We start from the raw sequence: 14,539 nt of genomic DNA, 5'->3' as shown, positions 1-14,539 counted from the left end.
AGCTGATTTGCAGCATTCACAAACTTCAGCTGGTGATTTAAACTCAGAAGCACAATTTGTTCAGAATTTGTTTCTACTCTTTGGCTCCAGTTGTATCACTTCTAACACGTGCACATAGACAACAGGGAAAGTGGTGGATAAATGAACCAATCGGAGGTGCTCTGTTGGTATTTGAGTCCAGATGTTATTTTTCCTTCTTCCAAATATATGATTACGTTCAATCATAAAACCCATTAAATTCCAGGACATGTTTTCATGTTTTCTTCAACTGATTGCACATCTTGACCATTTTTTATCTTAAAATTTCTTCAAATCTATTATTTTAATTCTTCTTACAGCAGTATGAGGAAAACAGAACGGCTTTATAAAAGCAGGTCAGGAAAAAAGACAACAGGAGAGAAGAAAACCGCAGAGACACTAGGTTCTGTGTAGTTCAGAAATTATTAATCAAGCATAGCATTAGTTCAGGCAGTTCATGAAGTTACGCTCAGCTGCAGTCCCAGCAGATCAGGTCATCCCAGTGCCAGCCTACATTAGGTGATGGTTTGGCTCATAAAATTCTACATATCCATTTGTGAAGTCTTATTTAGAGCACCGTATTTGAGTTGCTTTACATTGCCTGTAGTTGCTTTGCTTTGCAAACCGCCTCTGCCACAGTTCCTCCTTTTCATGTAGCGTCTGCATTAATTTATTTCATCTCTGATGTCACTGATGTTCTGTTCTGTGCTGGCAGTTTTGTTTCTGCTCTGCCCTTCAGTTTTCCCCACAGGCTTACAGAAGGTCAGGAAGGTCTCACAGCAGATCCCTGCTAGCAAATGTTACTTACATCAGATAAAAACATCAGTCTCCTTTCTGGATAATTTTTGAAAACATGTCTTTTTTTGTAATGCTTCCTCTTCTTTTCTGTGCAGGTACTGGTCTGATCTGGATGGATGATGTTGCATGCGCAGGGACAGAAGACAGTATTCACCAGTGTAAGTTTTCCGGTTGGGGCAAAACCAACTGTGGCCACGTCGAGGACGCTGGTGTGACCTGCACCGTCTGAACTTTCAGGATCCCAACACTGCTGCAGCTGCCAAGTATCACCCAAACGCTGCCTTAAACTTCAAGTGCTGAAAGCCCTGCCGTGTGCAGCAAGAGTGTCATATTAGTAGTATGCTGCCTACTTACCTATGAAAAAAGTGCCAACTCACCTGATGCATGAACTTAACCTGCAGCTTGGTTATAAGTTCATGACTAAACATATCTATATGAGCCACGGGATTGAATCACAGTGCAGCTTTTGCCAACATAAAAGTTATGTTTTCATTAACTCTACAGTATGAGCTGAAGGATGATCACATGACAGGATGCTTCATGAGGCTGAACTAAAGGGCAAAGGTCAGCATTAACAGGAATGGAGGCTCACCACAGACCAAGTTTGCTGCTTTGACATCCACGAGAGGATTGTCGGATCTGACAACTTCATCTACATTTCCACTTACTAAAGAGCTGAAAAGGCATGCAATGGAACTGACAGGACAGTCTCTGGAGAACTGGTTTTCATATGCAGGCAGCTGCTCTTCACAGTATTATTTAGCAATGGCTTTTGCTCAGTATACCACAGTGTTGCCTTATTACATGTTACAGCAATGCCCAAGTAGGTAACTGTTTGGTGGTTTGCAAACCAGGCGATGCCACAAAATCAAACTAATTGAACTTTTTCGTTGTTTTTTTTTTTCTTTTATTTGAATGCAAACTAAAGTACTGTTTATATTCACCATTTCTCAACAAAGCATGCTTTTCTTTCAGATCTGTTTATACCATTCCATTTGTTGAATTATTCTAAATTAAGTTTTGTTTACAGCATCCTGTAGATACCCCTCTTTCTGTACTTAGGGTCCAGTAAACTATCAGAAGTGCTCGTCACATAGTCAAAAAGTCTCTCCACTTTCACGCTTTTCCAGTGTATAGTTATTGAGGGCTGCGTCTGATGATTTCAGATCCAACAGTGTGACATTTACACTTGCTTGTGGCCATGACTGACTATCTGTGAGGAGATTTAAGTGGAGTTTAAGGCTTAAACTTTTTTTATTTCTGTCACTTTTTATAGTCCTTATTGATTAAAGCTCCATCAGGTACTAATAGTGTTTTGTTTTTGTTTTTTTTAAGCTTAAGCATTCTATCAAATCTGCATTCTGGCAAAGATTTTTAGCTGATTCTTTGAGCTTAAGTATTCTTTTTAGCATCAGCATCATTTCCAGTTGAATGTTGGTAGCTATTTTTATCCAAAAAGCCCAACAAATGTTAAACCTAACAACAAAGAGTAAAACATAAATCAAATAAAACATTTCACAGCTACAAAGTCCTAAAATATTTCCTTCAGGAGTTTGTGAATACCAAAAAAAAAGCTAAAATCAACACACAATTTGGATGCTGGACATTTACTCATCAGCTGAATGTTGCTCAGTAGTGGTTTGTGTAGCAAACAAATAAGCAATTTTGAAAGGCAATAATATACAAGCAGGGTCTGTTTTTGAAATGCACAAAGTGCCAAAAAATGTGTTTGTTTCTTTCATGTGTGCATCCTTTAAACTGCAAATCACCAACCTGTGCTTACCATGGGCTTCTATATTTATGCAAAAATTATAATAATGTCATTAAATAACAACTTCTGGAAAGAGTTAACAGTCACTCCTGTTGACAGATGAAGTGATGATGAAGAAGAACAGATGAGTATAAACAGATGGATGCATGGAGGCCTGCCCTGTATGATTTATAACTGTGGGTCTGTCAGTGTTTACTGCCAAAAAATTGGCTTGTTTCAGCAATAACATGCATACACACAACCTCACTCACATCAAAACATCAGACCAACCACAATGGACCTTTCTCCCACATTTTACCTCACTCTCAGTGGAATTTCAGCTTCACGGCTGCTTTCAAATCCAAAAACTTTGTACCTCCCAGGTTTCCTCGTCATTGCTTCGGAGCCAGCAGAAGACATGGAGCGGCAAGCTGGAAAAGAATACACGCAGAAACCTGAACACACCCATGTTTTATATTTGAAGTTTGGAAAGTTTTTTTTATGCACCTTAAAAATCTGGCAATCTCACAAATCTCAAAAGACTGAAGTTAAATTCTCTCCGGCCTTAAAATCTGTGAGCTGTCTTAGATTTGTCCCACTTACTTTTTATGAAAATCAATCTGCAAACTTGGTGTCTCGATCCAAGAGAGCAGAGGAAAAAATATTTTGGAGATGAACTTGACTTTGTTCTGCTGCGGCCAAAAATGGTTTTCTCTGCCCCATGTCTAAGTGCCTTGGTGTTTGTCGAGGTTTGCTTTAAACCGCAATCCTGCCACAGCAAAAAAGAAATGACGAACAAAAAGAGGGGGTCTGGGGAAAGAGAAAATGAGGTGATAAACCAGATTCAGCAAACTGATGTAAGTGAGAATGGTTGATGTGTTTTCTTGTACATTTTTCTGCAAGTATTGACAGGGATAATCAGGTTATATCAGTGTCCTTTGGCTAGCTGATCACATTAAATCATCACATGTGACATCTGCATTACATTACATACCTCCATCGTGTCTGCATAATAGTGAAAGGCAATGAAAACTCTGGGCTGCTGGGCTTTTTTTTTCATAATCACTTTAATATATGCAACAAGGATTAAACATCTGTATTGTTGCTCATTCTATTTAATGATATAAAACATATTAGAGGTCAAATAGTTTGTCAGCTAATCAGTACATTAACAAAAACTCTTCACATTATCTTCTTAAACTTTCTGTGTGACAGGATTTTGTATTTTTTTTAATATTTTATAGAAGAAACAACAAAATAATCATTAGATAAATCACTAATGCCAATAAATGTTTCAACAATACAGTGTTCAGACCAAAGTGTTGCCTTTTGTATCTTTCACAAATACAGTTACAACCAATAACTGACATCTTCTTTTGTTGTTGTTGTTGTTTTTCTACATTAAAGCAAAGGTAAATCTTTCAGCTGCAGGTGTGTACACAAGCTTTTACTGCCAAGCATGATGGTTTGTTTTTTTTACCTGTTCTTAAAATATTTGAAATATTATATTTGCATCACTTTGCATCTTTGACTTTCTATTTACTCTGCATAAAATCAAAATTTGCATAAATTTAATCTGGAAAGTAGACCATTAGATTATATATAAAAGTGAGCATTGTGGCCAGTGGCATTACTGTTTTGGTCTTTTTGAAACTAGTCATGAAAAGCATAGGAGGATCTGTCTGAGAAACTCAATGCTGAATAAAGAAGCAAGCCAACTAAAGGCAAGCCCTGCTTTACTATTTTATTATCAATGAAACTACAATTTAGAAATTAAAGATTGTGCTATATTTAAAATATTCCTGGTAAAAAGTGTTCACTGAAGATCTGCAAATAGGCTTGTAGGCTCATATTTCCTCCCCCTGCTGGCCATTAAAAAGAATGCAGGTTTAAGACTTTCACTTTTTGAGGCTATGTCACTGAATCCAGTCTGTGATTGCAGCCCTAAGCCACACCCACACAAACACTGCCTGCATCGATATCATATAATGGAGATTTTTTTTTTTTTTATTGTAGAAATCTCCATAAATAGTTGTGTGTTAAAGAGTAAACCCCTGGCTGAATTTTACAGCAGATTATTTCATTCTCATTCAAATTCTTCTTAGACATCAGGCAGAAGGATATGTGGAAATTCTTTTTGGAGCACAGAAAGCGATAAAGCAAAATGTGACTGTGTGGCGGCCAGGCCTCTGAGTTTGGTCCTGATGTCTCTCATTTATCTTCTAGAGGCGTCAGATTCAGCACTTTAGGTTGCAGAGTTATTACTTCCTTTGTAAAACAACAGCCAGAAATAACACCCTTGACTCCTTCCATATTTTTTCTATCTGTTTGTTTGTCATCTCCTTTTAAAAAACCGATATGTTAAGTTAACCATAAAAACAAGCAAAAGCAGGTTGAATTTTTTTTGTAAATCATTTTGTACTGGCATTAGTTTTTTAGAAAATAAATGGCGGTTTGTAGCATACTACAGTATTTATACATGTTTTGTTATTTGTAATTTTAACATGTTTCTTTAATTAAAGTTACAGTATATCATAGCATCCAAGTGGCAGTTTCTTCAGCTTTTGTTTCCAGCTCAAATCTTGTGCCATTTAATTTCCAACTTATCAAATAGGAAGGTAAGGGACAAAAAATTGCGATTCTTTTTAAAACTCAGTGAATGTAAGACTGAATTGGGGAAAAAAGCATGTTGATTTGTTCAGATCATATTGTCTGTATTTTTCAGCAGATTTAATTTCTTTGGACATTTCTAAATAAAAAGAGCTGCAGATTGGTGACAAGATAAATAAAAAAAACACTGAACCCCATATAGTGAAAGGATCTGATTGTTCTATTATGCATTAGGGGCCATTGTGCTGCTTTTTCTTTGGTTCAAAAAGCTTGAAAATCACAAATGTAGGTATGTTGTGAGAGGAAGGCAGGACACCCAGACATGCCAGAGAAAACTTGGAGGAGTGGCAAAGGTGAAAGGAGACCCATGCTTTCTTTGTACACGAAAAACTGAACATACTGGTGAACAACAGCATCATATACTTTAGTTCAAGGGAATCAAACCGTGGGTGTTTATATAAGTCCTACAAATGATGAGAGTATTTGAGAGCACTTTTTAAAAACAGGTTGAGGCCTTCCAAAAACAGCAACTGCAGAGAAGAGCTTAAATTTACCTCAGATGAATCTAATCTGCTGGTGAATACATTGCAGGCTAATCATATACTACCACCTTATGGGTACAATTTATCAGGCAGAAAATGTAAACCAGTGTCTTCTACTGTGGGCTTTCTTTTCTTGGTTATGTTTATTTTGACTCAGTTCAAGGTAACTGGCTGAGCTGCAGTGTGTTAGACATCAGCAGAGCAAAACTGTTGTGCTGTGATTAACTGGCTAGTTAGCAACTCCTCTGATCTCAGATAATAGTTTGAGTACAAAAACACCCTCATGTCATTACTCAGAAATACCCTTGGAAGTGACCACATATTGCAACCATCTTGTAATGTTTTCTCATTTTCATTCAATTACATTTAACAGCAAAAAAAACTGTCCTTGTGGACTGTAATGTCTTGGCTGTGTTCTGTGTATCTTTTATAACACTGTGCTGCTCATAACAGATAGAAGAGCTTAGGAATTAAAAAAAGGATTTCACCTGAAAACTCACAGAGCTTTTTACTTTGTGTACTGTTTATATGTGCCACTAAAATGCTGCATATGTACTGCTGAAATAATAAAATGTAGATTTGTTTAAACAGGTGAACTTCATTATTTCTGCAGATTTGTGGAGGGGAATTGGAAGCAGGAAATCTCTGCACGTCAGCAGGTGAAAAGAAAAGAGAGGGAGGAAGTTAAGTTGGACGTGCGTGCGTGCGTGCGTGTGTGTGTGTGTGTGTGTGTGTGTGTGTGTGTGTGTGTCACAGAAATCACACAGCTGAGGCATGTGGAGGTGTACAGCACATGGGTGTTTTGTCTGACAGCTTCTAGCAGTAATCACGTGTATGATTGTTTCCAAATGCGAAACTGATGTAAAAATGATTGGATGAAAAATCAGCCCGTGGCCGGCAGTCTGAATAAAGGCTGTGAAGTCGTGTAAACATGGTTTCAGTTATCTTGCAGGAAAATAAGACTAACTTTTTATTTGATACATCAAAGCATGAAGGTATGCAAGAGGGACTACTTTCACACACATGTAGACTATTGTACTGATGTTTCAAGTATATTTTTTGTCTCTAACCACAAGATCAGATGTTTTCTGATAGTGAGTGAGGGTTTTTTTTCCAGAGAGAGCAAATGTTTTTAATATATTCATCATTTTTGAGCCATTTTAGTTCACAATGGAGAGATTTGATGAAACTAAAATAGTAATTCTAGTCAATTTTAGTCCATAGAATAGGCTGGAAAATCATGGGAATGCCTTTGCCTGTTCACATCTCTGTCTGGTGTAATATCACACCCCGATTGTGCCAATGAGTTTAATCAAAGGATGAAAACTAACATTTTGTACCCAAAAAACTATTGAGTATGGATGCAGTCATTTTGTAAATGATTTTGGAAAAAAAAAAACTTTAAAAATACAAGATAAATTATTGGTTCTCTTATTTATTTTATTTTTTTAGTTTTTACATACAGAATAATTACCTAGTTCAATTACAGAGCCAATGCACAACACCACCCACCTCAAAGTGCTTTATATAATCAGCTAGGCCATACAATGCCAGAGAGAGAAGTCCAAAAATCACTCCTGTTTAATAGGAAGAAACATTCAGCAGAACCAAGCTCTTAGGTTAAAGAAAAAACATAAAAGAAGAAGAAGGATCAACAAAACACAGACCACAGGAGAGAGAGGGCATTGTAACTGACGTGCAGCGGTGGCACACGTGGAGAGTGGAGCAGAAATGCTGCGCCTATCATGGGAAGGCCTCCAACAGTCTGATGTAAGATGCACAACTAAGTGATGCTTCAAAAAGGAAGACTTTAAGGCTAACCTTAAAAATACAAGGGTTGTCTGTCTCCTATATCCAAAGTGTAAATGGTTCTACAAGAAAGGAACCTGAGACTTGAAGGCTCTGCCTCTCATTCTACTTTTAGAGGCTCTAGGAACGACAAGCAAGCCTGCAGTCTTTGATCAAAGTGCTCTACTGGGATAATATGGCACAGTGAGATCTGTAAGTTATCATGTCACCTGATAATTCAAAACTTTGTATCTCAGGAGAAAGATTTTAACATTAGAACCACCTGGGTATGTAGCTGAACTACCATATGGACACAAGACTTTGACAGTTCTTTCAGGAGGTTGGAGCGTTCATGGATTGCTGTAAGCAGTTTGTGCCGTTAACACAAGGGACACTTCCCAGTCACAGTAACAATCCATGCCAGAACCATAGACTGTATATAAAACATGAATGTAGCTTTGGCGTTTGGAAAGTGAAGCCAATAATTCAGCTTTTATTATTCCTGATGGCCATGAGGAGGGGACTCATTTGGTTTCAAAAATAATTCTTCTTCTATGGAAGTCTGGAAAACAAAGACTTTGATCCACAACCTCAGGAAACACTTTCCTGATGAATTTGTGGCCAGAGTCATGTCTTGTTTAATACAATATGACTTTCATTGTATAAATTATGTTCTCCTTTGTGTAACTGACAGCTTGCAAGCCTTTCAGTGTGTGCCTCAATTTAGCAGTGAAACCCACACTCACTTGTTACATGCCAGATTCAACATGTCAAGACTGTGACGGCAAAACTGCACAGCTTGAGGCTTCATAACAAGTTTTTGCAAACTAATGGATGGACTCACAACAGTGACAGTCTATGGCATAATGTTGCTTTCTAAAGATATGACCAGTGTTTTGTTTTGTTTTTATTTATATATATATATATATTTTTTCTCATTGTTTTTTCTCAATTACAATACATGAGATTATTTTCTTGTTCATCCCATAAGAGCACTCAGTTTCATGTCTGGTTCAGACATGAAATTAACCAAAACATTGGTCCAACTCATGCATTTGCCACAACAGAGAAGGCAGATGTTGTAAATTCTCCTCAGCATCAACTCCACATGCTATCATCCCTATTCTTCATCTCATTACTTGGCATATATAATCTCTGGTTATACTGTGGCTTTTTTGGGCAGGGAGACAGAGTGAACTATAAAGTGTTTTATACAAGCTGAGGAGTGGAGTTAAACTGGAAGGCAGTCTCTGCATGTTTGCAGTATGGAAACAATTCTTTCATGAGTTGCAATTCTGTTTGATTCGAGATGAAAAAAGCCACAGGGAGAGAAAGACGCATATGAGTCTGACACATAAATCCTGGATGATGCTGCACTTGAAGTGCCATCCTAACCTAACCAAAAACACTACATTTAGCAAAAATATATTCTGTGCATTTCTTTTTCTAAGCAATAATGATTCTGAACAAGCAGGATAGAAATTCTTCTAGTTATATTCAAGGATCCACATACTTTTTTATGATCTTGTGCATGAAAGTCCTGAATCCTTTCAGACTTCATCTAATCACATGGCAGCCACTTGATGCATTTTAAACATTTGGTCAAAACGACCTGCTGAGGTTCAAATTTAGCATCGGAGTTGGGAAGAAAACTGAGTTAAGTAACTTTAAACTTTGCATAGTGTCAGGCGTTGTGTGGAGGCGAGGAAGAAGGAACCCAAACGCAGGACTCACAGGTAGATGAAGACTGGTGGATGTTTATTATAAGGAGTGGAGGAACAGAGGGTGAACGGACACTGACTGGCTGGAACACTGAATGGCTGGCTGACTGACTGAGAGAACACGGGGAGGACAACATCACACGAACATCATCAATGACACGACAAAGAACGAGTGGAAACAGAAGACTTAAATACACAGACTGATGAGGATGATAATGAGAGACCGGTGAGTACACAGCTGAACATAATCTGGCTAATGGCACGAGACGAGGTGACACAGGAACAAACAGGAAATGAAACAGGAAGTGGCAAAATAAACTGAACATGAACAAAACGGAAAGCACTGGGTCACCGACCCAGGAACCCTGACAGTACCCCCCCCTCCAAAGGCCGGCACCCGACGGCCAAAAGAAAGAAAAACCAGAACAGGGCGGGCGGAGGGGGCCCAGGACGGAGGGACGGAGTCCACAGAGAGACAAACAGTTCAGGCGGGCGGCCGCGTGGCCGGCGGCCGAGACGAAACAGTTCAGGCGGGCGGCCGCGTGGCCGGCGGCCGAGACGAGACAGTTCAGGCGGGCGGCCGCGTGGCCGGCGGCCGAGACGAGACAGTTCAGGCGGGCGGCCGCGTGGCCGGCGGCCGAGACGAGACAGTTCAGGCGGGCGGCCGCGTGGCCGGCGGCCGAGACGAGACAGTTCAGGCGGGCGGCCGCGTGGCCGGCGGCCGAGACGAGACAGTTCAGGCGGGCGGCCGCGAGGAAGACGGCGGCGGCCGCTGAGCAGGTCCGGTGGGCGGCCGCGAGGAAGGCGGCGACGGCCGCTGAGCAGGTCCGGTGGGCGGCCGCGAGGAAGGCGGCGGCGGCGGCCGCGAGGAAGGCGGCGGCGGCGGCCGCTGAGCAGGTCCGGTGGGCGGCCGCGCCGGCGATGATGTCCAGAATGTGGCTGGGGCGACGGTGCGGCAGCCGCAGGACCAGGCGAAGCAGAGGCTGGCGACGCGGCAGCCGCTGGACCAGGCGAAGCAGAGGCTGGCGACGAGGCTGAGGCCGGACCAGGCGAAGCTGACGCTGAAGCTGAAGCTGAGTCCGAGGCCGGACCAGGCGAAGCAGACGCCGAAGCTGAGTCCGAGGCCGGCCCAGGCGAAGCAGACGCCGAAGCTGAGTCCGAGGCCGGCCCAGGCGAAGCAGACGCCGAAGCTGAAGCTGAGTCTGAGGCCGGCCCAGGCGAAGCAGACGCTGAAGCTGAGTCTGAGGCCGGCCCAGGCGAAGCAGACGCTGAAGCTGAGTCTGAGGCTGGCCCAGGCGAAGCAGACGCTGAAGCTGAGTCTGAGGCTGGCCCAGGCGAAGCAGACGCTGAAGCTGAGTCTGAGGCTGGCCCAGGCGAAGCAGAAGCTGAAGCTGAGTCCGGACCAGGCGAAGCTGAAGCTGAGTCCGAGGCTGGCCCAGGCGACGATGATGAAGCCGGAGCTGGGCCAGGCGACGGCGTGGGTGAAGCTGAGGCCGCAGCTGGCGAGGGCGAAGACACGGAGGCCGCAGCTGGCGAGGGCGAAGACACGGAGGCCGCAGCTGGCGAGGGCGAAGACACGGAGGCCGCAGCTGGCGAGGACGAAGACACGGAGGCCGCAGCTGGCGAGGACGAAGACACGGAGGCCGCAGCTGGCGAGGACGAAGACACGGAGGCCGCAGCTGGCGGCTGGACGGGCTCCTCGGGCCCTCCAGCTGACGAGGCAGGAGACTGGACGGGCTCCTCGGGCCCTCCAGCTGACGAGGCGGAAGACTGGACGGGCTCCTCGGGCCCTCCAGCTGACGAGGCAGGAAGCTGGCTGGGTTCTCCTGAATCTCCAGCTGACGAGTCGTGGGGCTGGACGGGCTCCTCGGGCCCTCCAGCGGACGGGACAGGAGGCTGGACGGGCTCCTCGGGCCCTCCAGCAGACGGGACAGGAGGCTGGACGGGCTCCTCGGGCCCTCCAGCGGACGAGACAGGCGGCTGGACGGGCTCCTCGGGCCCTCCAGCAGACGAGACAGGCGGCTGGACGGGCTCCTCGGGCCCTCCAGCAGACGAGACAGGCGGCTGGACGGGCTCCTCGGGCCCTCCAGCGAGAACAGTCTCGGGACCAGCGGGCACAGGGGCCCCTGGCAGGCGCAGAACAGAACCAGCAGGCGCGAAGACCTCTGGCGGGCGCAGAACAGAACCAGCGGGCGCACGGGCCTCTGGCAGGAACAGAACAGAACCAGCGGGCGCGGAGGCCCCTGGCTGGAGACAGGCAGGGCCAGCGGGCGCGGAGGCCCCTGGCTGGAGACAGGCAGGGCCAGCGGGCGCGGAGGCCCCTGGCTGGAGACAGGCAGGGCCAGCGGGCGCGGAGGCCCCTGGCTGGAGACAGGCAGGGCCAGCGGGCGCGGAGGCCCCTGGCTGGAGACAGGCAGGGCCAGCGGGCGCGGAGGCCCCTGGCTGGAGACCGGCAGGGCCAGCGGGCGCGGAGGCCCCTGGCTGGAGACCGGCAGGGCCAGCGGGCGCGGAGGCCCCTGGCTGGAGACCGGCAGGGCCAGCGGGCGCGGAGGCCCCTGGCGGGAGAGCGGCCGGGCCAGCGGGCGCGGAGGCCCCTGGCGGGAGAGCGGCCGGGCCAGCGGGCGCGGAGGCCCCTGGCGGGAGAGCAGGAGGGCTCACAGCTGGCTCTGGGTGCTGTGGCTGCAGGTCCGGGGACTGAATCGACTGGATGGGAGGCGACTGGACTGACTGGACTACAGGGGACTGGAGGACGGGAGGAGACTGGACTACAGGGGACTGGAGGACGGGAGGAGACTGGACTACAGGGGACTGGAGGACGGGAGGAGACTGGACTACAGGGGACTGGAGTGAAGGCTGAAGAGCAGGTGAGTGAACTGACTGGAGTGGAAGCAGAACAGCAGGTGAGTGAACTGACTGGAGTGGAAGCTGAACAGCAGGTGAGTGAACTGACTGGAGTGGGGAAGCTAAGGGATGAACAGAGGTTGGCGATGCTAATGGCTGAGCTAATGACAGAGTTACCGAGGGGGATAAGATGGCGGCCTGGGCTAATAAGGCTGGTGCCTGAGCAGGGGATACTTCAGCTAGCCTAACCAGGGACAGTGCGAGGGCGTGAAAGGTAGGATCAGGAGGTGGATGAAGAGGTGAAGTAGTAGGTGGGCCGGTTAGCTCTTCCAAGCCTCCAGGGAGGTCAGGCTGGGTTGAGGCTGCCCTCAGCCTGGGCGCTGGGACAGGCACGGGAGGTGGCTGGACACCAGTCACCCCCACCCGGGAAACAAGAGTGGATGTGGAGGTAGACTGCGTCGCAGCTGCCTTCCTCCTGGGAGCTGGCACCGGTGTGGGTGTAGGTCGGGCCCTAGACATCTGAGGAGGTGAAATGGCTGAAGAAGAAGGCCAAATCTGGGCTGCCGTGCTGGTGGGGAATGGCTGAGTGACGGGTGTGGAAATGGTGACCGGGTGTGTGCTACTGGCAGGTTTATCAGAGTTCAGTCTGTTTTTTCTGCCACCACGATTTACAGTCTTTGCGGGAGCACAGCAGAAAAACTCTTCCCAGTCTACATCATCCAGGAGGAAATCCCCCCATGGATCGGTGGTGGATCTGTTATGTGTTTTATGTGAATAATCAGACGATGAATGTGGAAAACAGTTAGTGGAACTCACCACCGGGAGTGGTTGAAAATAGTCCATATTATGGCGGCGTGTGCGCCGCTTTCTTCGGGAAGAGGAAGCGGCCGGGGTAAACAGCTGAGCCCCTGGCGAGGTAGCCTCCATTGAGTCGAGGTGGGAGGCGTAGCCGCGGTGCCGTGGCGAAGGTGGAGGTCCGGCGAATGAGGCGGCGGGTGTGCGAACGAGGAGCGGAGCGGCGAGAGAGGGAGCGGCCGAAACGCGGCACGAAACGTCCGCTCTCCGCGGCAAATGCTCCGAGGCAGGTGTGGCAGCAGGTGTGGCAGCAGGTGGGGGAACGCGGCGTCTCCGAGGCCCGCCCAGAGCCAGGCGAGTCCCCTCGAAGACGTGCTCTCGCTCCGCGAAGAGCCGCTGTTCTCCCCTGACCAACTCTGCCCAACGGTAAAGCGCTGCCACCTGCCGCTCGTTGAGGTCCGAGTCCGCTGGGTCCCAATCGTGTCTTCGTGGCACGGGTCGTGTCATTCTGTCAGGCGTTGTGTGGAGGCGAGGAAGAAGGAACCCAAACGCAGGACTCACAGGTAGATGAAGACTGGTGGATGTTTATTATAAGGAGTGGAGGAACAGAGGGTGAACGGACACTGACTGGCTGGAACACTGAATGGCTGGCTGACTGACTGAGAGAACACGGGGAGGACAACATCACACGAACATCATCAATGACACGACAAAGAACGAGTGGAAACAGAAGACTTAAATACACAGACTGATGAGGATGATAATGAGAGACCGGTGAGTACACAGCTGAACATAATCTGGCTAATGGCACGAGACGAGGTGACACAGGAACAAACAGGAAATGAAACAGGAAGTGGCAAAATAAACTGAACATGAACAAAACGGAAAGCACTGGGTCACCGACCCAGGAACCCTGACACATAGTTGTTGGTGTAAGACAGGCTGGTCTGAGTATTTCAGAAACTGTTGATCTGCTAGGATTTTCTCACACAACCATCTCTGGGGATTAAAAAGAGGAACATATGCAGTGAGCAGCAGTCAAATAAAAAAAATAAAATACCTTGTTGATGTCAGAGGTCAGAGGAGAATGGCGAGACTGCTTCAAGATAATAGGAAGGTAGCAATAACTCAAATAACCACACATATCAACCAAGGTGTGTAGAAAGGCATCTCTGAATGAATAACACGTTGAATCCTGAAGCAGATGGTCTACAACAGCAGAAGACTACATAAGGTCCCAAGCACAGGCTCACCAAAAATGGAAATTAGAAGACTGGAAAAACAATGTGAGCAACATTCAGAAGGTAGGGTCAGAATTTTGCATAAAAAACACAAAAGTGTGTCTCCGTCATGCCTTCTTCAGGCAGTTTTGTTATACTATTGGATGTAAATTACTTCAGGTGAATGGAATGTCTCTAAATGTTCATCTCAGCCGAATTTTTAAAAACTGTGAATCATGCAAAACCGCTCTGGTAGAATCCAGGAATTTTTTTTTTTTTTTTAAGGGAAATGTGCATAATAAGTTCCCTTTGACAATATTTTTTTAAATCACAACTTATTATCATCCTGCTTTAAGTCTAATCTCTGTACTCAAATAATTACACTAAGTCATGCAACTGTTTTGTGTATGTTTTTGACAGTGAAGCATGTTTTCTTTCTGGCTGCTTCTCTGTGGT

General features: G+C 45.9%; 1 protein-coding gene across 2 annotated transcripts in view; it reads left to right on the top strand.

Moving 5' to 3' along the window:
* scara5 (scavenger receptor class A, member 5 (putative)) overlaps positions 1-6,306 on the top strand; it is a 129,935-nt gene extending 123,629 nt beyond the window's left edge. For both annotated transcript variants that reach the window (XM_085132553.1, XM_085132554.1), the window contains exon 12: positions 912-6,306. In XM_085132553.1, the coding sequence (XP_084988679.1) occupies positions 912-1,045 (134 nt within the window). In that variant the 3' untranslated portion in view covers positions 1,046-6,306. The remainder of the gene's footprint in view (positions 1-911) is intronic.
* The last annotated feature ends 8,233 nt before the right edge of the window (positions 6,307-14,539 follow it).

The sequence above is a fragment of the Neolamprologus multifasciatus genome, chromosome 15 (genome assembly GCF_963576455.1).
Source record: "Neolamprologus multifasciatus chromosome 15, fNeoMul1.2, whole genome shotgun sequence".
Taxonomy (NCBI): domain Eukaryota; kingdom Metazoa; phylum Chordata; class Actinopteri; order Cichliformes; family Cichlidae; genus Neolamprologus; species Neolamprologus multifasciatus.
This window is presented reverse-complemented; position numbering and strand designations above follow the sequence as displayed.